Here is a 23,680-nt window from a genome sequence, read left to right as displayed (position 1 = left end):
GACCACCCCAAGGATATTCAAACATTTGAAGAGCTACTGTAATTAGCCTGGAGGAGAAGGAGGAAGCGAAGGAGAAAGGGAGAGTGAAAAAGAAAGGAAAAGTGTCCCCCCCCATTGCCCGCTCCATGTCCCTATCTATCAGCTCTGGGGGCTGAGTATCAGGGGAACAACTGGTCTTGCTCCTAAAGGCTGAAGCAAAGAAGGCATTAACCTCATCTCTTTACCTCATCTCTTGTCGGTAGGTTTCCCTACTGATAGCACAATCACACGAAGGTTGAATTGTCTGCCTGCAGACATTAACAGATGGCAGAATGGAGCATCAGTGTGGGGGAACACTGCAGGAGTGTTCAGCGCAGGAGACACTGCAGGATTTTGCCTACAGGAACCTCTTGACATTTACAAGGAAAAGAGCCCAGTCCTGCACCAGAGGAAGAGGAACCCCACACATCAGGGCAGACTGGGACCCTGCTGAGTGAGCAGTGTCCAGGAGGAAGAGAGCCTGGGCACCATGAGGGATGCTATACAAGTAGTGGTGCCTGCTCACCAGGAACCAGGCCAGCTTCCTACAGAGCTGTCTTATGAGGAGCAAGGCCACCAAGAAGATCTGAGTTATCATACTCAGCTCAGATCCGGTGTGACATGACATGGAGAGGGATCTGCAGCCATCTGGGAGAGGTTCAGGTCTGGGAATCCCTGGGACAGTCTGATGTGGACAGGAGCAAGGACATTGGAAAGGCTGAGAATCCCAACAGGACCCAGGTCTCTGTGCCTGTGGCTATGGCTGTTGTCTCTGCCACTGAGGCCTGTGAGGAGACAGCTTATCATTAAAGCACCAGGGCCTCATTGCCTCCTCACCCCCACCCATGAACCAGGCAGGGGTTGTACCATTGTCCTGCACTTGGCAATGCACATCCCCATCTCCTACTGCCCCAGGAAGAGCCCTGAGCAAGGTGTGAAGGGAAAGAACCTCCATTCCCAGGGACCAAGATTCAAGGCCTGGCCCTTGTGCTTGGTGAAACACATCCGGTTTTCCTACACATCAGTGTCACATTCACAATGGCTTTGTCCCCTTGTCCTCAATGTTCTCCTCTAACAAGCTACAAGGGAGGCTGTGTCAGTGCTGGTCCTCAGGGGGACACTGCAGGAAACATGCATCTGACTTGGAATTCTTGAGAGATTTCTTCAATTGTCTCTCAGTGCCTGAGGTTCATGGGCTCATCACCAAAGCCACCAGAGGGGTCATCACAATGCCTTGGGCCGGGCCTCTTCTGCTAATTTGGCCTGGGATCCTGAGTCAGAGAAAACTCATAAAGGCCCCTGGTGCAGAGAGACAGCTCTGCCCAGGAGCAGCTCCTCTGCACAGCGCAGCAGGGCTGGGGGCTCTGACCGCAGCAGACACATGGAGAGAAGAGAAGGAGAGAGGGGTGACCACAGCAGACACATGGAGAGAAGAGAAGGAGAGAGGGGCTGGAGGCAGTTGGGAGTGGGAGGATGCTGAGAGCTGACTGCAAGAGAAATCTGCACAGTCCGTGACAAGGTAAGTCTCTGGCTGTGGGGCCATGCAGCTGCAGGTCCTGGAATGGTCTTCTTCTGGGTCTTTTTTCTGGGAGGGCAGTGGGCAATGGAGTAGGCTTTGAGACTGCTGCTGGATTGCACTGCGATGTGAGGAAGTCTGGCAGAAGCCTCTTGGAGTGCCCTAAGCCAGGTGCCCCTGGTCATCCCAGAACACCCTGCCCTGGCTGGCCATGCCAGGCTCTCTGTCAGCTGCCCCGTAGCTCCTGCAGCCACGGAGGTGGCCCTTGGCAGTGCCCTGTTGGTGGCAGGGTGCTGCAGGGCAGCGCTCAGCACGACCACATGGGATGGGGTCTGTGAGCACGGGCAGGGGGAAAGAAGAGGTGGGCGCAGAACAGCAGCTCCTGGCAGGGACAGATGCAGGCAGCAGAGAGAGGGGCACGTGGCCAGAAGGAGCTCTTGCCAGAAGCGCTGTGGCAGGGGGGCATTTGAGCACCTCGTGGCCATGCCCTGCATTTCAGACGCCTTCCCCTGGAGCAGACCTTCCGTGGCCTTCTCTTCCCCCTTCAGCCCATGAGCTGTGGGGCAGGCATGGCCAGCACAGCAGGCAGAGCCCACATGATAAGAAGCTCCCCAGCTCTGTCTGGCTCAGAGATATACCTGGATATAAGGTGAACATTCTGTCCAGCTGCACTTGGACTGGGGCTTCTCTGCTCTCAGCTGTCTCCAGTTTCTTCTCAAGAAAACACCTGAGTGGGATGGTCCTGCAGCTCACAGGGGTGTGACACAGGGCAGCTGTGAACAGGGCTGGTGGGCAGAGCTGCTCTGCTCAGTCTTCAACAAGGGACAGTCCCTTTGCCTCCTGGCACACAATGGATTTCACCAAGTGTTCACATGAACTGTCAGGGAGTTCAAGAATCCAGTATGTAAGCATTACAGGGGTAAATGGGATAAAATCAAGCAAAGAAAATGCCTGCAACTGTACTCTCCATTCAGATGAGTTATTTGCAACAAAACTGCAAAGCTCAGACCAGTGGAAAATTCAGACCAGTGGACTGAATTTTAGTTTCACCCATGTTCCTCCTTCCCTCCTGCTGCATATCAGTAAGGACTACTTTGCAGCCCGAATTAGCCCCAGCTTCCAGTGGCACTTTCAGCCAGCACCAGCTGGAGCTCAAGCAAGAGAGCTGATAAAAGGTTCTCGTACAAAGAGAAAGGCTTGGGCTCGGGGGTGCTCTAAACTTGCAATAGGTTTTCCTGAGGGAAGTCTGTTCTAACAATATTCTGTCTTTTCCTATTCAAAAGAAAACTGTGACCAATGTCAATAAATGCCCAACAGCAGCTCTGTGAGCGAGTTCCTCCTGCTGGCATTCGCAGACACGCGGGAGCTGCAGCTCCTGCACTTCGGGCTCTTCCTGGGCATCTACCTGGCTGCCCTCCTGGGCAACGGCCTCATCCTCACTGCTGTAGCCTGTGACCACCGCCTCCACACCCCCATGTACTTCTTCCTCCTCAACCTCGCCCTCCTCGACCTGGGATGCATCTCCACCACTCTCCCCAAAGCCATGGCCAATTCCCTCTGGGACACAAGGGCTATCTCCTATCAAGGATGTGCTGCCCAAATCCTCTTTTTAGTATTCTTGGTGGTAGCAGAGTATTTCCTTCTCACCATTATGGCCTACGACCGCTACGTTGCCATCTGCAAGCCCCTGCACTACAGGAGCCTCCTGGACAGCAGAGCTTGTGCCAAGATGGCAGCAGTTGCCTGGGGCAGTGGCTTTCTCAATGCTGTCATGCACACAGCCAATACATTTTCCCTGCCCCTCTGCCAAGGCAATGCTGTGGACCAGTTCTTCTGTGAAATCCCCCACATCCTCAAGCTCTCCTGCTCAGATGCCTACCTCAGGGAATTTGGAGTAGTTGTATTTAGTATTTCTGTATTATTTGGTTGTTCTATTTTCATTGTTATTTCCTATATTCAGATCCTCAGGGCCGTACTGAGGATCCCCTCTGAGCAGGGACGTCACAAAGCCTTTTCCACATGCCTCCCTCACCTGGCCGTGGTCTCCCTGATGGTCAGCACTGGCATGTGTTCCTACCTGAAGCCACCCTCCATCTCCTCCCCATCCCTGGACCTGGTGGTGTCTTTTCTGTACTCGGTGGTGCCTCCAGCAGTGAACCCCCTCATCTACAGCATGAGGAACCAGGAACTAAGGGATGCTGTAAGGACACTGGTAGAATACATAATTCTTCAGCGTATTCGCCTATAATAATATGCCTACAATCAGAAATCCTATTTTTTCCTCAGAAAATCTTATGAAGATTTTTTATTAGTATTTGTCTGTATTATTATTTCCTCTATTTTTTCTTATGTAAATATTATTATTTCTGGCCTCCTACTTGTTAATGATTTACCAATAGAACCTGGCTTCATGTGTAGATAAACCCAATAAGGAAGTCATCAGAAATTCACTGGTCTCAGCTGCCATCTCTTCCCATCTCCTCTGCAGCTGGGGGAGCAGCCCCAGCATGCAGGAGGGCTAAGGACCAAGAGCCCAGCTGCCACATGGAGGAGCAGCCCCAGAGGCCCTCAGGGCTGCCCCTCACTGCCTGCTGGGCTCTGCCTCTCTGCTGCCTTTGGGTCGGGTCTGCTGCTTCCCTGGATCCATGGCCGTGGCCAGCAGCAGGACGTGGCCTTTTCACTGCTGCTCTCTTCTGGCTTCCACATTGTTCTCTTGTGCTCTAGTTTTTTTATGTTAGCCCTAAGGTCTCGTGTACCTTGGTGACAGTCCTGCGGTCTCTGCACTGACATCCCTGTGGCTGCAGGCAGCAGTAGGCAATGTGCAGCCCTGGGTCACAGCTGGCCTTCCTGATAGCAGCACAGTAACAAAAGCGGCTGCTAAGGGCAAACCCAGAAGCCTGGACATCTCTTCCAAATGTCCTATCAGGAATAGAGCCAAGGGGTTGCTCCGTGCTCTTCTGTTTGGGGTTCTTCACGGAGTGAAACACACCGTCCTAAAGTCCCAGGGTGGTCTGTGAGGGATCAAGGGCAGGACCAAGAGCGTTCTTTATGTGGCTCTTGCCCAAGCAGACAACAACTGGTCTTGGACTCGTCTGCATGGGACTGTGCCCTTTGCTGATCGGTGATGCCTGCTGGGAGGGTATGCTAGAGCTGCCAGGAGAAGTCTGGGGGTCGCCACAGGCAACATACAGTGCCGAGTGGGTGAATATGAGTTAATAGAAGCTCATAAAATGAGTGACCATCCAAAGAAGAGTCTGGTAAAGGAAAAGGTGAATCTGAGGAATAAGATAAGGAGGATCTGATATTGATAAGGAGGGCTCTGCAATGCTGGGGGAGACACTGAAGAACCACCAGCAGAAGGGCCATAAGATTGCAGAGTAATTGATATCCAACATCTCTGAGGCTTCATGGGCTAGGTCTAGTGCAGCACTCACCAGCCCTTTGTGCCCTTAGAGTCACCCCATGGCCCTGCCAAACACTGCCCTGTGCTGCTGAGCCATCAGCGCAGATGGAAAGGGGCTCAGCAGCAGAGATCTCCAGAGCTGGGTCTGCTGCCCACCCTGAGCAGCACGGGCAGGGGGGACTCCCCCAGGGGTCCCAGGGCACCACAATCCCTGGCTCTGCACAGCAGCACTGCCAGCTCGGGGCCCTGCAGGGAGAATGGGCGGAGAAGCAGCAATGGCCGGCCAGGCAGCACGGACACACTGCCCTGGTCAAGGCTCCCTGGGAGCAGGAATGGCCCTGGGGAAGAGCAGGGCAGCATTTCTGGACCTGCACAGATGGGTAAAGGAGAAAGGAGAAAGGTCTTTGTGCAGGCACCTGCTCCGGGCAGGCTGCTCTGTGTCTGGGCCAGGCCTCTTGTGCTGGCCCTGTGGGGCACAGGCACTCTGTGCTGGGGATCTCCCAGACAAGAGACCAGGGCTCCTGCATCTTCACGGACCTCCATTTCCTGAGCCGTGGCTGGCCCCAGCCCGGGGGCCGCTGGGCTTTGTCCCAGAGCCGCCTTTGTCCCAGCAGCTGTGGTGCCTTGCGAGGGGCTGGGGCTGTGGTGACCATGCCCAGAGCACTGCAGCAGCCTGCGGTGGGCACAGCCCTGGGGCCAGTCCAGCCTGGGCCGCTGGGCTGGGCTGGGCTGGGCTAGGGAGAGGGCAGGGATGTGGGGAGAGGTGGGCAGGGGCTGGGCTGGGCTAGGCTGGGCAGTGCGCGGCAGAGGGCAACAGCAGCATCAGGGAGCAGTGGGAGCATGCAAGGGAGGGCTCCCAGCAGGGCTTGGTGTTGCAGGGCCAGGGCTGCGCGAAGGGAGCCCAGAGCTGCAGGGGCAGGGGAGAGGAGGCCGCTCTGGGCCCTTGCTGGCCTGGGCAGAGCAGGAAGGGGACCCAGGGCATTCATCCCCGCACCCCAACCTGCTAGGACCTGCAATGTGGTCATGGAGCATCTAGGGCTAGGCTCTGTACCGCGGCCACGAGCCCTGCATGCCCTCCTCCTGCCACGCTCCATGCGGTGGCTGCAGCAGAGGGGACCCCCAGCCAGCTCCTGCATGGGGCTCTGCCACCAGTCTTGCCCCGGCCCTCTCCAGCGCCCTCCTTGCTGCTCTCTGATGCACGCCAGGACCTCCCAGTGCGTGCCGGCCAGCACATCTGCTGAGAGCCAGTGTGGCTGCTGCAGGGGCAGGGAGCTCAGCATGGCCCTTGCAGACCCCTGCCCTGGGCCTGCCTCTCCCCTTGTCCTCGGACCCGGCCTTGTCTCTGCTGGCAGGAGCACTCTTGGCATGTGCTTCCTGGCCTCCCGTCACCTCCACACAGCTGCTACCCACTCAGGCTGCTGGCACAAACATGTCCTCACAAGCAGCACCTCCCCTTGGGCTGCCTCTCCTGGCCTCTCCCACCCCACTGCCTTGACTCCTTGTCTCTGCTGGGCCCCACCTACCACACCCAAATGCGTCCCTTGGCTGTCACCTCCCCCTCCCCTGCCTCATGGGGTGACAGAGCCAGGGTGGGACGGATTACTTTATGTGATGCAGTTCTTGTGTAATTGGCATTGGTGATGGCACAAAGGGACAGTTCCTTCACCAGTAATCAACATCCTTCTTCATTTTAGGCCACAACTCAACATCCTTCACTGAGCTTCAAGTTTGTTTTTTTTTCTGTATCTTGTGGATGAACTGGATTAGGTCTCCTTGATTAGTCTGAGGCACAATGCAATGCTTTTTGCCTTCTACCACTACAGCACAATATGTATGACTTTCCCTTACTCTGTGCATTGACCTGATGGGTCACTTCACATTTTTCACATTCATACCCATAGTTGGAAGGGGACGATTTCCCAAAGTGGGGCAAGCTGATGGGTTCTGTCTCAGGCATTTGAAGTGTCCTGTTCTTGAGTCTTGCAGTCTGTATTTGCCGCAGATGACCCAGGATGATAAAAGGATATTCAGCTGTCTAGTAGGAACAAAGGAGAGTATCTTGGTGTCCTGGTTTCAGTTAGGACAGAGTTAATTTTCCTCCTAGTAGCTGGTAGGGTGCTATGTTTTGGATTAGGATGAGAAGAGTGCTGATAACATGCTGATGTTTTAATTGTTGCAGAACAGTGCTTACACCAAGCCAAGGACTTTTCAGCTTCTCACTCTGTCCTGCCAACGAGCAGGCTAGGGGTGCAACAGGAGCTGGGAGGGGACAGACCCAGGACAACTGACCCAAACTGGCCAAAGGGGTATTCCATACCATCTGACATCATACTAAACAATATATAGGGGTGGCTAAGCGGGGTGGGGTGCCGGCTGCTCGGGGATAGGCTGGGCATTGGTCAGCAGGTGGTTAGCAATTGCATTGTGCATCATTTGTTTTGTACACATTATTATTAGTAATACTATTATTATCATTATCACTATTATTATTGTTATTATTATATTCCTGTCTTAATAAACTGTCTTTATCTCAACTCACAGGCTTCACTTTCCCGTTTCTCTCCCCCATCCCAGAGAGGGAGGGGGGAGGGTGAGCAAACGACTGTGTGGTGTTTAGCTGCCGGTCGGGTTAAACCACAACACTTGGGTTCCCAATGGCCATTTCAACTTTGGGTCAGTCTCAGGAATTCACTGAAGAAGGGGTGTGTCCTTGAAGGGGTTTGTGTGCTGGGCTGGACTGTAGTTTACAGATTCACAGATTTCTCTAGGTTGGAAGAGACCTCAAGATCATCGAGTCCAACCTCCGACCTAACACTAAGTACTCCACTAAACCATATCCCTAAGCTCTACATCTAAACGTCTTTTAAAGACCTCCAGGGATGGTGACTCCACCACCTCCCTGGGCAGCCCGTTCCAATGCTTAATAACCCTTTCGGTAAAGAAGTACTTCCTAACATCCAACCTAAAACTCCCCTGTCGCAACTTTAGCCCATTCCCCCTCGTCCTGTCACTAGGCACGTGGGAGAATAGACCAACCCCCACCTCTCTACAGCCTCCTTTCAGGTAACTGTAGAGAGCGATGAGGTCGCCCCTGAGCCTCCTCTTCTCCAGGCTGAACAAGCCCAGCTCCCTCAGCCGCTCCTCGTAAGACTTGTTCTCCAGACCCCTCACCAGCTTGGTCGCCCTTCTCTGGACTCGCTCGAGCACGTCCATGTCCTTCCTGTAGCGAGGGGCCCAAAGCTGAACACAGTACTCGAGGTGCGGCCTCACCAGAGCCGAGTACAGGGGCACAATCACTTCCCTCGACCTGCTGGCCACACTGCTTCTTATACAGGCCAGGATGCCGTTGGCCTTCTTGGCCACCTGAGCACACTGCTGGCTCATATTCAGCCGACTATCCACCAATACTCCCAGGTCCTTCTCGGCCAGGCAGCTTTCCAGCCACTCATCTCCCAGCCTGTAGCTCTGCTTGGGGTTGTTGCAGCCCAGGTGCAGGACCCGGCACTTGGCCTTGTTGAACTTCATGCAGTTGACCTCAGCCCATCGCTCCAGCCTATCCAGATCCTCCTGCAGAGCCTTCCTGCCCTCGAGCAGATCGACACACGCACTTAGCTTGGTGTCGTCTGCAAACTTACTGAGGGTGCACTGGACGCCCTCATCCAGATCATCGATAAAGATATTAAAGAGGACCGGCCCCAGTACCGAGCCCTGGGGGACTCCACTAGTGACCGGCCTCCAACCAGATTTGACTCCATTCACCACAACTCTCTGGGCCCGGCCATCCAGCCAGTTTCTCACCCAGCGAAGCGTACGCCAGTCCAAGCCCCGAGCAGCCAGTTTCTCGAGGAGAATGTTGTGGGGAACGGTGTCAAAAGCCTTACTGAGGTCAAGGTAGACCACGTCCACAGCCTTTCCCTCATCCACCAAGCGCGTCACTTGGTCATAGAAGGAGATCAGGTTCGTCAAGCAGGACCTGCCTTTCATAAACCCATGCTGACTGGGCCTGATCGCCTGCTTGCCCTGCAAGTGCCGCGTGATGACCCTCAAGATAATCTGCTCCATGAGCTTCCCCGGCACTGAGGTCAAACTGACAGGCCTATAGTTCCCCGGGTCTGCCCTCCGGCCCTTCTTATAGATGGGCGTCACATTGGCTAGCCGCCAGTCAACCGGGACCTCCCCCAATAGCCAGGACTGCCGATAAATGATGGAAAGCGGCTCGGCCAGCTCCTCCGCCAGTTCTCTCAGTACCCTTGGGTGGATCCCATCCGGCCCCATCGACTTGCGCACATCCAAGCTCCGTAGCAGGTCGCCAACCATTTCCTCATGGATAGCGAAGGCCACATCCTGCTCCCCATCCCCTTCCACCAGCTCAGGGCACTGGGTGTCCGGAGAACAACCGGTATTGCCGCTAAAGACTGAGGCAAAGGCGGCATTAAGCACCTCAGCCTTTTCCTCATCCTTAGTAACTAGGTTTCCCCTCGCATCCAGTAAAGGATGGAGATTCTCCCTAGTCCTCCGTTTCACGTTGATGTATTTGTAAAAGGATTTTTTGTTGTCTTTAACGGCAGTAGCCAGATTGAGCTCCAGTTGCAGGGATAGTTGCAGGGATAAATAGCACTGCTGGCAGTGGAGGTGCCCTGGGAACTCCATCTATCTCCACCTGAATCCCCTAAGGGGCTCTGGTCTACTGCAGGTCCTTTCTGACAGCTGCAAATCCAGGGAAGTACCTCAAATACAACGGGGTCTCTGGTGGTTTTTCCTGATTGCTTATGGTCAGACAGCAAAGCTCTCAATACCCAGTAATTTCTTTGGTACTTAACTAATAGAGCAACTACTCATCACTTCAAAAGATTCAATCCCTTCCATGAAATGTCAGACAGTGTAGTTTCTATCATGAAGAAATGTGAATTGTCAGGATGTAAATTCAGTGCAGGAGAAGAAATACTGGTGTTCACCTGTACTTGCATTGTCATTGCTTTCCCTGTCATGACGTGCTTCCTCATCTTCCAGGTACATCCACAAGTTTTTATTACACAGACCCTGCTCAATGTCCCCTTTCCAGCTGCCTCTCTGGACCTATGGACTTCCCATGGTTCTCCTGGTTTGCCCTCTCCTTATTCTTTGATCATTCAGTTGGCTCTCACCCAACCCAGTTGCTGCTTTGAGCTTTGAGTTAGAAGCAGCCCAGCTTGCTCATGTATCAGCAGTCTGTCTAATTGTTTCCTTAGCAGGAAACTCATCATTTAGAATTGAATTCATATGATATGGATGAATACTAACACTATTGTTTATAATATCCTATCAATCAGTATAAAATACTTCTTCTACTGTCATGCTTTTGTGAAGATAAACATCACAGGAGGCATACAAGATGAGGAGATTGCTTTTTTTTTTTTCTTTTTCTTAAATTGCTGCATGTTTTCCTGTTCTTTGGTTGGAGATGGGAAAAAGTCTTCTGCACCTGTGTGCAGCCAGGTCTCTTAGTAAGGCAGGTAGGAGCTGCTGCAAAGGGGCTGTAACATCCAGCTGAAGCCTTGAGTGAGGTCTGGTGTAAGGAAATGAGAAGCAATTACCTGGTGGCCAATAAGAGAAATGGCAGGGCTGGGGTGGTGAGGAGCAAGGTTCTTCATGCAGTGTCAGATCTGAAGAGTCTGCTTTTCCTCCCTATGCAGGTCTCTGAAGGAGACACCCAGGATCAATATCAATTACAGAATGATGCTCCAAGCTGAAATGCAACAAACTTCACCCTTTAAAATGAGAAAAGATTTTTATTAGGTGCTTTTTGAAATCTTCCTCCTTAACTAGAACATGAAATCTCTCAAATTAGCTGAACAAGTCTTGAAGTCTTGAAGAAAACTATGCAAGAGATGTAAGGAGTTTCTTCATTTTAATGAGTTCCATGGTGTATTTTGGTGCTGAGGCTATGAAGCTCAGATACTGAGAGGAGAATGATGCAATTGCTTGAGAAAGTAAAGTTAGAAGGAAAAGTTGAAGTGACTTGGAACATTAATGGGCCCCTCTCATGGCTATTACTAAGACAGCCTCCCCAGGGACTTGTTAGAGCAGCTAATTGGAGGCCATGATTACACACAGGTAAAGGCAGTGTGCTGAGAAAAGTCTTGGTTGATTTTAGTGAAGCAGAAGGACCAAGGCCTGACCGCACATACTGGGAGGGGAGATCCTGCACCCCATGTCTGGCTCAGGGCTCTTCCTGAAGGTCTGTGGGATGTGGTGAGCAGTGTGATGCCAGAGAAGAACAGTGGCATGACACCTCCCAGCCTCTGCACAGGGTTGTAAGGAAGCAAAGAGTCTCCATTGCAATGATGACATCTCATCTACTCATAAGCTCTAGCCAAGGGGACAAAAAGGTCAGGGCTGTTGGGACCTTCCTTTCTTGCCAGCACCCTCTCCCTTCTCCTCTGCAGGCCTTACTATGCTGTCCCACACTTTGCCCTATTCCCTGGAAGTCTGCAGACACCCATCTCTGTTCACCACCTTGCTCTCATTCCAGCCTTTCCATCACTTCACCAATGTCTCATCAACCCTCAGCAGCTGTTCCCTGAAACACAAAGCCAGGGTCTTATCACGGACACTCTTTGAGTGACCTCCGGTACCACAGCACTGCCCTTTGAGGGACATTTCTTCCTCCTCGTGGCCAGTGCCAACCTTCCAAAGTGCACTATGTGGCAGTTTTTCAGTCCTGCTCTTTCTTACTGCCACAGAAAGCTCCATCAGGGTGGAAACCACTCCTAAAGTAGGCATCCCAACCCATCAGCCTTCTTGCATCCTGTCAGCCAAGCAGACACAAGTCACCTCACCAGCATCTTCCAAGCCATGGGCCTGCTGCTGGCCTTGCAGCTTCTTGGCTAGACACAACCAAGCCTTGTGCCTCCTTGAAGGGAGGCCTTATGCCTCCTTGAATGGACAGGACAACCCATACTGGTGCCTTCTTTCTGTCTGGATCCTCCTGGGTGTGTACGCAGAGGGGATCCCACAGTCAGCATGCCAACCAGGTGCCTTCTGCTGGCCTACCAGGGCCACTGGCAGATGTCAGCCAAAAAGTACAGATCCCAGGTCTAAGTCAAGGGTGACCTGTCAGCTACTCCAGACAGAAGTGACTTCACAGTCCCTTTCTGTGGCATGTTCCTGCTGCTGCCCTATCAACTGCAGAGACAGAATTGACCTCACAGTCACTGCCACAGTCACATTCCTCCTGCTGGTGTAGGATATCTTGAGGCAGAGCTGAGCTCATCAGATCATTCCCACCCATCTCCTCCTTGTTGCCTACAAGCTGATCAGATCCATGGCCCCTCACTTTCAGCATTGAATGCCATGTGACTGCACAGCAACCTCACAATTCCTGCCCTGCCCCAAGGGGCCAAGCACCTGAAGTTAAGGGTTAGGAAAAGGGTTGAAGGTGAGAAGGCTGATGCACAGGAACAGGTGCTTTGGGTGTGAGTTGTTCAAGTATGAGATTAAGGACTAGGGCTCACCTTTCTGTGTTAGAGATTAAGCAAAGGTTTAGTGGGAGGGTTTGTTTTGCTTGGGGTATCAGGTCTGTGGGTAGGGTATGTGCAAGTTGTTTATTTTAGGGTTTTGTTTAGGTCTGCAAGAAGTCTAGGGCTAAATAGAGCATTTTAATGCTAGCGTTACAGGCAGGGATCAGGGTGAGCAAGAGAGTAAAGGTAATGTAATGGGGCTACGGACTACTTTTGGCTTCAAGGGATATTGTGGTCAAACCTTAGAGCAGTGGGTTGCTGTCAGGGGGTGGAGTAGCATTTAGGATTAGGGATTAATGTTACAGGTTAAAATAGGGTAAGGGCTTCACATGACTGCTTTAAGACAGCTTTACTGGAGGATCAACATTGCCTGAACATTCTTATGTCTTCAAAATCATTAGCTTCTGCTGTCCAAGCTTCCCTATCCTCCCTCAAATCTCACATCATTCCCGTCCAGGCTTCTCCTGACTTCCCCAGTCAGTCATCTTCTCAGGGGCAGCTTTCTGATGGCTTTCATGAACTCAGAGTATCTGTCTCACCTCTGTTGGCTACTCTGTTCCTGAGAAACAAGCAGCTCCTAAGCCAGCATGGAGAAGGACACAAAGATCTGTAGGAGCACCCTGCACAATGTGCCCAAGAGCTCTGCACCACCGCAGAAGTGTGTGCCCTGCCTAAAAGTTTTGGCTCCAGAATGGCTCCTATGGATCCAGGGTAACCTTTTCCTGGCCTTTATGCATGCTTCATTTTCCCACAGGCATCTTGGAGGCAGTGGCCCCCTCTGCGTAGAAAACTGAAAGCAGCCCTGAAGGATGACCAGATCTGGCCCACAAGGCTTTAAATAGGGTCTCCTCAATTATTCTGCAGTCTTATATGCCTTCACCTGCTGGCTCTTCAGTGCCTCGCCTGGCATTGCAGAGCCCTCCTTAGCCTCTGGACACCTCAGATTTGCTTTTCCCCTTAAAAGATTCTTTGGTCACTCATTTTATGAGGTTCTATTCACTACTCACTGAGCACGTTGTGCCTGGGTTCCCCTGATATCTCCTGGCAGCTCCAGACTCCTCTCCAGGCTGTCATCAGCCATCAGCCCCACTGCTGGGGACACATTCCCATGCAGATGAGTCCAAGACCAGTTGTTGTCTGCTTTGGTAAGTGCTGTCATAAAGGTAGCTCTTTTTCCTGCCCTTGGTCCCTCACAGACCACCCTGGGACTTTAGGACGGTGTGTTTCACTCCGTGAAGTACTTTCTAGTAGTACTAATACTAGTGCTAGTACTTTCAGCCTGTGTCCTTCACTCCATGATGAACCCCAGAATACGGAAGAGCAGGGAGCAACCCCTTGGCTCTGTTCCTGATAGGACATTTGGAGGAGGTGTCCAGGCTTCTGGGTTTGCCCTTAGCAGCCGCTTTTGTTACTGTGCTGCTATCAGGAAGGCCAGCTGTGACCCAGGGCTGCACATTGCCTACTGCTGCCTGCAGCCACAGGGATGTCAATGTAGAGACAACAGGACTATCATCAAGGCATATGAGACCTCAGGGATAACCCAAATAGAAGAGCACAACAAAACAGTGTGGAAGCCAGAAGAGAGCAGCAGTGAAAAGGCCACGTCCTGCTGCTGGCCACGGCCATGGACCCAGGGAAGCAGCAGACCCGACCCAAAGGCAGCAGAGAGGCAGAGCCCAGCAGGCAGTGAGGGGCAGCCCTGAGGGCCTCTGGGGCTGCTCCTCCATGTGGCAGCTGGTCTCTTGGTCCTTAGCCCTCCTGCATGCTGGAGTTGCTCCCCCAGCTGCAGAGGAGATGGGAAGAGATGGCAGCTGAGACCAGTGAATTTCTGATGACTTCCTTATTGGGTTTATCTACACAGGAAGCAGTGTTCTATCAGAAAATAATTAACCTGTAGGAGGCTAAGGGTAATATTTTATAAATCAGAAAAAATAGTTAGAGAAAATAATAGTACAGGTAGATAATAATAAAAAAGTATGTAAAAGCTTTCTGAGAAAACTGAGATTTCTGATTATAGGCATATTATTATAGGCGAATATGCTGAAGAATCGTGTATTCTACCAGTGTCGTTACCGCATCCCTTAATTCCTGGTTCCTTATGCTGTAGATGAGGGGGTTCACTGCCGGAGGCACCACCGAGTACAGAACTGCCACCACCAGGTCCAGGGATGGGGAAGAGATGGAGGAGGGCTTCAGGTAGGCAAACATGGCAGTGCTGATAAACAGGGAGACCACGGCCAGGTGAGGGAGGCACATGGAAAAGGCTTTGTGACGTCCCTGCTCAGAGGGGACCCTCAGCACTACCCTGAAGATCTGAATATAGGAAATAACAATGAAAATAGAACAACCAAATAATACAGAAACACTAAACACAACTACTCCAACTTCCCTGAGGTAGGCATCTGAGCAGGAGAGCTTGAGGATCTGGGGAATTTCACAGAAGAACTGGTCCACAGCATTGCCTTGGCAGAGGGGCAGGGAAAATGTATTGGCTGTGTGCAGGACAGCATTGAGAAAGCCACTGCCCCAGGCAGCTGCTGCCATCTTGGCACAAGCTCTGCTGTCCAGGAGGCTCCTGTAGTGCAGGGGCTTGCAGATGGCAACGTAGCGGTCGTAGGCCATGAGAGTGAGAAGGGAATACTCTGAACCAAAGAAGAAGACTAAAAAGAACACCTGTGCAACACAACCTTTGTAAGAGATAGCCCTGGTGTCCCAGAGGGCATTGGCCATGGCTTTGGGTGCAGAGGTGGAGATGGATCCCAGGTCGAGGAGGGCGAGGTTGAGAAGGAAGAAGTACATGGGGGTGTGGAGACGCTGGTCGCAGGCTATGGCTGTGAGGATGAGGCCGTTGCCCAGGAGGGCAGCCAGGTAGATGCCCAGGAAGAGCCCGAAGTGCAGGAGCTGCAGCTCCCGCGTGTGTGCAAATGCCAGCAGGAGGAACTCGCTCACGGAGCTGCTGTTGGCCATTTGCTGTTTCTGGGCATGGGGTCCTGCCCAAGGAACAGAAAAACAGTGGTAGTTTACAACAGAGTTATCTTGGAAAAAATATTTCCATTTTTCATTTAAGCCTCCGTTTCTCATTTCAGAGGAAAACTCATTCCATTTTTCATTTAATCCCTCCCAAACGATTCTCCACTTCCATTCAGACTTTTGGCAGGTCCCTTTCATGGCTTCTGACTGATGCTGCTTGAGGGTTCCACTGAGAGCACGGACTCTCTGTGGGCAATGTGGGAGTCAGTCCTGCCGTAAAGCAAGATCATATGGTGATTTCTATTTTGTTTCTTTTGTTCCAGCTGCCCCACCACACCTGAAGGTTGTTTAGAAGGCATAAATCCTAAGCATTTCTACTGTACTTAAGTAAAACGCTGTGCATCATCAAAGGGATGCTGTCCTTAGTGCAGTGTCCTTTGGAGAGCCCATCGAGTCTGTCTGTCAGTCCTAGTGTCAACTGCCCTCTGCTGGTGTCTCTTTGGAGAGAAGAATACAGCCTCAAAGCACACATACCCAGATCCCTCACCCTGTCCCTGTACTCCCCTTCCCCCAAGCACACTGAGGGCTCACTCCATGGGCTTGTGAAACCCCCATCCCCAGCCAGCCTGGAAACAAGAACAGCAGCAGCATGGCCAGGTGCAGAAGCCAGGAGGAATGCTAGCATGCTGCTGCCAGGGGAGGCAAGGCCAGGGAGGGACAGACGGACATTCAGCAGACCCTCCTCTGCTGCAGCTCTGCCTGCAGAGGAGGCAGGTCATGCTCATAGCAAATGCTTTGTGCTCTGCTTTGGCCTGCAGACACTTCCCAAAGACAGGAGGCTTGTAGCTCCTAAAGATCAGCTTGGATCAAACCTGAGAGGACCACAATATGATGTTGGTGCGGTCTGTGAGATGAGGTTTGGGAAGGTACTTTACAAATTTCATCACTGACATATTGATCTCTCACTGCAATGCTCCAGAAGTCTCAGTTTCCTGTACAATCCTGTACAAAAGGAATCTGAAAGCACAGACTGCAGAAAAATCCTTACCCTTCAGATAAATCAAGCCTCGATCTTCCTCTTCAAATGCCCCCTCATAAATGCCATTCTCTAAAGCACAGCAGAGCCAGAGAGAACAATCTGGACAGTTGCTGTATCAGGCATCTAATGTGCCAGATGTAGAGGACCCTTTTGGCAACTGCACCTGCATTGCCCTGCTGCCAGAGACTCACAGTGTCAAGAGTCTGCAGATCTGTCCTGCCACACACTGCCCTCTGTTCTTGCGCTCCTCACTGCCTCCAAGCCCTCTCTCCTTCTCCCCTCTCCCTGTGCCACCTGCGGTCAGAGCCCCCAGCCCTGATGCGTTGTGCAGAGGAGCTGCTCCTGGGCAGAGCTGTCTCTCTGCACCAGGGCCCTCTTGCCAGGAGCTCCCCTTGGGCCCAGGAGCCTGGCCCAGCTCAGCAGCACAACACCCGACCATGGCATCATAGAATCATAGAATATCCTGAGTTGGATGGGACCCATAAGGATCATCAAGTCCGACTCTGATTGCTTGCTCTGTGCCATTGGGCTCCCTCGAGGTGTCCCCAAGGCCTCAGAGCTGACAGCTCCTTAAGTCTCTCCTGGGGTGTGGTGTTTCAAGCAGACTGAATTCATCACTGACTGATCCTCTCTGTAGATATCAGAGACCGATTTTTTAAAATGTGATTTGTGCTGTTGGACTGTGGTTGTCAAACGTGTTGTGCTTTAACCTGTCAGACACCTCAGCACCACACAGATGTTAGCTCACAACCTCCCCCCTAAAGATAATGAGTTGAAATAAAGATAGTTTCAAAGGACAGAAAATAAATATGAAAATGAAATGAATATGAAAATGAAATACTACTAATAATAAATAATAAATTTTATTTTTATTATTATTATATGTATAAAGCAAGTGATGCACAATGCAATTGCTCATCACACACTGACCCATGCCCAACCTTTCCCCAAGCAGGGGTCCCCCTGAATCTGGACAGCCTGCATTAGGATCTCCTGTGCAGGTCCCTAGAGCTTACTTTGGTTTAGGGCAATACAAGCTTTCAGAAGGATCTGGAATATTTGCTTCCCTTTCTCAAATACTTCTTCTGCTGTGCTACCCCATGTAGTGATGTCATTAAGGTATTGCAGGTGTTCAGGAGCTTCCCCCTATTCTAGAGCAGTCTGGATCAGCCCACGGCAAATGGTAGGGCTGTGCATCCAGCCCTGTGGCAGTCAATTCCAGGTGGACAGGACGGCCCTCCATGTGAAAGCGAAGTGTGGCCTTCACACTGCTGCCAAAGGGATGGAGAAAAATGCATTAGCAATATTAATTGTGGCATAGCACTCGGCTGCCTTTGACTCCAGTTCGTACTGAATGAAGTTCTAGCATGCCCGGCACAGCAGCACTCAGCGGTGTTGTGACTTCATTCAGGCCACAGAAGTCCACTGTTATTTTCCACTCACCATCAGAATTTTGCGCTATCCATATGGGACTATTAAAGGTTGAGCAAGTGTTGCTGATCATTCCTTGGCTCTCCAGTCAATGAACCAGCTCATGCATGGGAATCAGGGAGTCTCTGTTAATGCAATATTGCCTCAGGTGCACTGTTGCGGTAGCGATTGGCACCTGCTGTACATTGGCCATCAGCACCTCCACAGCAGAAGGGTCCTGTGAAAGAGTGGGCCAGGTAGACAACTGTTGCCTGTCCTCTGTCTCCAAGGCAGCTATGCCAATATCCTTGTGGATCTTTGAAGTACCCTCTCCTGAAGCAGTCTATGTCAAGGTTGCACAGATCCTCCAGGTCAGTCTCAATGGGTTGCTTTTGCCACTCCTTCCCAGTTAGACTCACTTCAGACTCCAATTCAGTTAACCCTTGGGTTTGATGTGCCAGGCCAATAATCCTCAAAGTCCAAGACACCCAATTGTCCCCTTCCTCCCCCTGGATGGAGGCTGGGCCCCTCTAGTCCTGCTCATAGTATTCATTACTCTGTTTGGAGGACTGCCCACTAGAAACCGGAGCAGCAATTTTCTCAGAACTCCTTTTTGCCAATGCTTTTCCTTGCGCCTCATGTATCCGTGCCTCTAGGGTCGAGGTAGATTTTTGCATCCCATTTTCTCATGGCCTTTCCATGGTCACACAGTCACAACCACAGGGTGAGACGTAGTATGCCCCCACTATATCAACTTTCTTGAGCAGAGTGATGCTTACACCTGATAGTTGAGATATTGGTTCGTGCAGGTGTGGAGGAAGATGTATTCTCTTGTAGTTTTTGCACCTCATGAGAAAGTTTCTCTCGAGACAAGCCCATAGGGAAGAAGAGAGACTTTCTTTGTAATGCCATAGTTGCCTAGCCAATTCATCCACTGTGGGTTCCTCTTGGTCTTTCTTGGTCATTACTGCCAATGGGCTGGCATGTGGTGCACTCTGTTCAAACTTCTGACACATGGGTCATGTGCACTTGACTTCATCTGGATCTTTGGACAGCTGTTCATTGTCTAGGTTTCTACAAATCACCTTCAGCATGGCTAATTCCTTCTGGTACCAGATAACCCTCTCCATGGTGGTCCACTTGCCTGGTTGACATACAAGATATTTCTTGAAGGGATAGCTTTCCTTGACACCTGACAGGATTAAGTTCCTTGTGTTTTTTTTCCAATGGCTTTGCCAATTACTCCTTCTGTAGAGGGTGATTCCGGCTGCTTGGCTTCCCTCTCCTCTAATTCCAGGCTATTGGCACTGTTGTCCCAACAATGGAGCAGCCAGCTGACGACATACTCACCAAGACGATGGCTGAAATAATTTCCCATATCTCATAGCTTACACTGGGAAAGGGATCACTTGGTTTCTGATGTTTATATGATCTCTTCTGTTTTGTCCTTCTGCTTCCATGATGGCCCAACTTTGGAGAAACCTGCCTCATCTTCTTCCTAACTTTCATGTCCGGGTAGGAGTTTCTTTCTTTTCTAAAGAAAAACTGACTTTTTTGAAAACAGACCCATTGTTTTCTCTTGCATGTAGAGGCAACCAATACTGACACAGGTTGGTTCTCTAGCCCAGCCATGGGGCCCATGATAGGGGCTGGTTTGGCTGCAGGGCCCAACACAGGAACTGTTCTGGCTGCAGGGCCTTTCAGAGGAGTTGGAGTAGCTACAGGGCCTATCTCAGGTTTTGGAGTGGCTATAGGTTCTGTCACAGGGGTCATTTAACTTTGGGCCCATCTCAGGAGCTGGAGCAGCTGCAGGACCTTTTTCAGGGTTTGGAGTGGCTGCTGGACCTTCACAAGGGTTGTAGTGGCTCCTGGGCCTGTCAGAGGGGCTGGTGTGTGCCTGCAGGAAAAGTCATAGGGATTGGGGAGGAGTTGATTGTGGCTTGTTAAGCATAGTTCAAGGCCCAGCACACTGCAGTGATTTGTGTCTCTTTGGAATTGCCAGGGTGGCCACACACCTTTTTCAAGCATTTCACAGTGGTTTTTTTTTAAGGATTCTGCACTTGCTCAGAGGTGAAGTTCCAAAGCGCTGGAGGTGCCCACTGCTCTAGGTGCCTGCCCATATCCTCCCACACTCCCTGCCACTCCTAACTCTCCTGCCTTGGGGCAGATCTCTGGATGGCATGCTGAAGTAGCTGTTTAAATTTAAACAAAAGCTGAAACACATTCAGGAGATGTAACAATAGGAACATGCTGGTTTGAGCATCCCAAGGATATTCAAAGCTTTGAAGAGCTACTGTAATTAGCCTGGAGGAGAAGGGGGAGGTGAAGCAGAAAGGGAGAGTGAAGAAGTAAGGAAAAGTGTCCTCTCCTTGTCTCCCCCTTTGCTTGGTTTCTTGAGGAGAAAATGTCAAGAGTGTAATTCTTAATAGTTTCTGAGTGATGGTTCCCAAGGTATGGAAGTAAAGGCAATGCTGAGTACAAGTACCAGATTAGTTTCGTGACAAGGATTTTTATCATATCATAAGCCAGTCTTACACAATACTTCAAAAGAATAAACTTAGCCAGCCATCATAAAAGATAAACAGCATGACAGGGAAGACATACTGTAAGTAACGTGTTATACAACACAATTCTGAAATGAAGCAGAACAGACCTGAGATTTAAAAAAAAAAAAAAAATCAACTTTGTGGTCAGCAACTATTAAAATCATCTCATTCTTGTAATAGCTTTCATTTTTTTCTGTTTGTTTTTTAACATGCTGTGGTCAGATCTGTCATTGGCTCAAACTTTGTGCTCCGTGTTGGGCACCAAAAAGAGTGTGGTTTAACCCGGCAAGCAGATCAGCACCACACAGACATTCACTCACACACACACCCTGCTACACCCCCAGCGGATGCAGGAGAGAATGAGGGGGAAAAAAAAGAAAAAGAAAAAAAATATCATGTGTTGAGATAAGACAATTTAATAGGACAGAAAGTGAAGACAAATAATACGAACAATGATGATGATGATCATGATGATGATTGCCCGTCCCGAAGCAGTGGTACCCCCTACCCTGGCCAGCCACCCATATTGATTGTTCAGCATGATGTCATGCGGTATGGAACATCCTTTTGGCCACTTGGGGTCAGCTGTCCTGGTTCTGTCCCCCCCAGCTTCTCAGGCACCCCCAGCCCGCCACTGCTGGGCAGCAACTAAACCATCAGTGTGTAATCATCATTCTTGTCATGCTAAATCCAAAACACAGCATCATACCAGCTACTAGGAGGAAAATTAACTCAATCCTAGCCAACACCAGGACAACCGTAGACTAAGGGCATGATATCTCTGTGTGTATATCAAAAGAGAAAAGGTGGTGGTGATTAATTGGAAAGTACTGGAGCTGAGCATGATGCAGATGGTATGGAATATAGGGTGGATATTGTCCTCCTTTTGGCTGGGATAGACTTAATTTTCTTCCTACTAGCTGGTATGGGGCAGTGTTTTGTATACAGAATGCAGTTCCAGACAAAACAACAGCATGCATGAGAGGGAAGAACAGAAAAAGTGGAATCGGGCAGCCTTCCAACCCCTACTCTTCTCTGAGTCTGTGCTGCAATTCCATTCAACTACTTACTCCTGTATTGGCCAAACTGTCTTGCAAATCCTGTTGCTGTTATCTTGTGGGAGACAGCATAATCAGGGTGAGTCATCTGCATGCAGACATTAACACCTGACACATTGTAACATCAGTCCAGGGAAACCGTGAGAAACTGTAGGATTTTGCCTACAGAAACCTGCTGACATTTGCAAGGAGAAGAGTCCTAGTCCTGCACTGGAGGAAGAGGAACCCCACACATGAGGGCAGACTGGGACCCTACTTAGATAGCAATGCCCAGGAGGAGGAGTGCCTGGGCATCACGAGAGATGCTATATGAACTGTGGTGCTGCTCACCAGGAACCAGGCGAGCTTCCTACACAGCTGCCTTATGAGGGGAATGGCCACCAAGAAAATCTGAGTTATCAGACTCAACTCAGATCCAGTGTGGTACCACATGGTCAAGGGTTTACAGCCCACAGGAAAAAAGTTGCAGGCCTGGGAGTCCCTTGGACAGTCTGGTATAGAGAGGAGCAAGGACTTTGGCAAGGCTGAAAGTCCCAACAAGAGCGTGATCTTTGTGTCCATGGCTCTGGCTGTTGTCTCTTCCACTGACACCCATGAGGAGACAGCTTATTATTAAAGCATAAGGGCCTCATTGCCTCCTTACCCCTCCCTACCCATGAACCAGGCAGGGGTCATACCATTCTCCTGCACTTGGCAATGCACATCCCCATCTCCTACTGCACCAGGAAGAGCCCTGAGCAAGGTGTGAAGGGAAAGGATCTCCCTTCCTAGGGACCAACGGTCAAGGCCTGGCCCTTGTGCTTGGTGAAAGCACATGCAGTTTTCCTACACATCAGTGTCACCTTCACATTGCCTTTGTCTACTTGTCCTCACTGCCTCCAATGTTCTGCTCTAACGAGCTCCAAGGGAGGCTGTGTCAGTGCTGGCCCTGGGGGGGACACTGCAGGAAACTTGCCTCTGACTTGGACTTCTTCAGAGATGTCTTCAATTGTCTCTCAGTGACTGAGGTTCGTGGGCTCATCACCAAAACCCCTTAGGGGGGATTCCAATGCCTTGGGCTGGGCCTCTGCTGCTGAGCTGGGCCGGGCTCCTGGGACAGAGAGAGCTCCTGGCAAGAGGGCCCTGGTGCAGGGAGACAGCTCTGCCCAGGAGCAGCTCCTCTGCAAAGCACAGCAGGGCTCTGACTGCAGGCACCCAAGCAGAAGGGGATTCCAGGCCGCCTGGAGGGTGTGGGCAGAGGAGAGCTCAGTGCAGAAGAAATCTTCACAGCTCTGCACACGGTAAGTCTCTGGCTTCAGGACAGTGCAGGGGAGGTTCCTGGAAGGGGCTCCTGGATCCAGGACATCTCTGCGTGGCCAGGAGCTGCCAGGATGTCTCTCATGGCTTGTGCAGTGTGGAGGAGAAGGTGCTGCAGGGCACCTGCAGGGGTGCCCATGGGTGTGGTGCAGAGCAGGGTCCCTGCTGTGCCCCAGGGGCTGTGTGGCGGGGCAGGGCCTCTGCCGCCTTCCAGTCTCAGCACTCAGCCTGCCTGGAGAGCCCAGGGTCTTGGGCAGAGGAAGGGCAGGGCAGGGACTGCCTGCAAAAAGAAGGCACATTCTGTAGTCTCTGCCTACATTTTCCTGCTCTGGTTCTGGGGCAGGCTCTGTGTTAATGGGGTGGTTGGATTTGCACAGGTGATTGACCTTCCTGTTGCACTGAACTGAGACATAAACAGGTTAGTGATGAACCTGAGAATATTCCTTCCCTTCTCTCTGCTTACAGACTGCACCAGGGGTTTTCTGAGCTGTTCGTTAGGACCTGCAGGAAGGGAGATGTCCCCAGAGCTGTCCCCATCCCTGGGAGGTGTCTGCAGGGTAGAGCTGGGCACACAGCAGGGGGAATGGAGTCTGTGAGCATGGACTGGAGGAGGCGTGGGGATAGAGAAAGAGCTGCTGGCAGGGACAGCTGCAGGCAGCAAGGACTTGGGCAGGCAGTGAGAGGGAGCTGCTCCCACCCTGCGATTCCCTGTAGTGCAGATGCCTTCCTTGCAGCAACTCCCGGTCTCCTCTCCTCCCTCGCGCAGCTTCTGTAATGGCATGGAGAATATCGGAGGCTCCCTTTGCTCTGCCACCACGTTCACATTGTCCAGGGCAGGAGCTGCCTCCTGTGCAGCCAGAGCTCTGGCAGAGGATAATTGAGGGTCTTGACAATGTCCAAGTTCCCTTGATCTGTCCTTGTGAAC

The 23,680-nt window shown here is 51.3% G+C and overlaps 3 protein-coding genes and 1 pseudogene across 5 annotated transcripts in view; 3 read left to right on the top strand and 1 right to left on the bottom strand.

Moving 5' to 3' along the window:
- The window catches only part of LOC308186982 (olfactory receptor 14C36-like), a 267,280-nt gene that overhangs the window by 108,788 nt on the left and 134,812 nt on the right, over positions 1-23,680 (top strand). The window lies entirely within an intron of this gene.
- Positions 1-23,680, top strand: part of LOC308186989 (olfactory receptor 14J1-like) — a 211,239-nt pseudogene that overhangs the window by 91,148 nt on the left and 96,411 nt on the right. The window lies entirely within an intron of this gene.
- Positions 2,743-4,237, top strand: LOC308186974 (olfactory receptor 14C36-like). The gene has a single exon (XM_080609130.1). It carries the CDS (start codon positions 2,841-2,843, stop codon positions 3,780-3,782), a length of 942 nt encoding a protein of 313 aa, XP_080465256.1. The 5' UTR covers positions 2,743-2,840; the 3' UTR covers positions 3,783-4,237.
- LOC308186963 (olfactory receptor 14A16-like) lies at positions 13,708-15,559 on the bottom strand. The gene has a single exon (XM_080609112.1). The coding sequence runs from the start codon at positions 15,515-15,517 to the stop codon at positions 14,462-14,464; it is 1,056 nt and encodes a 351-aa protein (XP_080465238.1). The 5' UTR covers positions 15,518-15,559; the 3' UTR covers positions 13,708-14,461.

This window comes from Anser brachyrhynchus (genome assembly GCF_964034855.1).
Source record: "Anser brachyrhynchus genome assembly, contig: SCAFFOLD_56, whole genome shotgun sequence".
Lineage (NCBI taxonomy): Eukaryota > Metazoa > Chordata > Aves > Anseriformes > Anatidae > Anser > Anser brachyrhynchus.
This window is presented reverse-complemented; position numbering and strand designations above follow the sequence as displayed.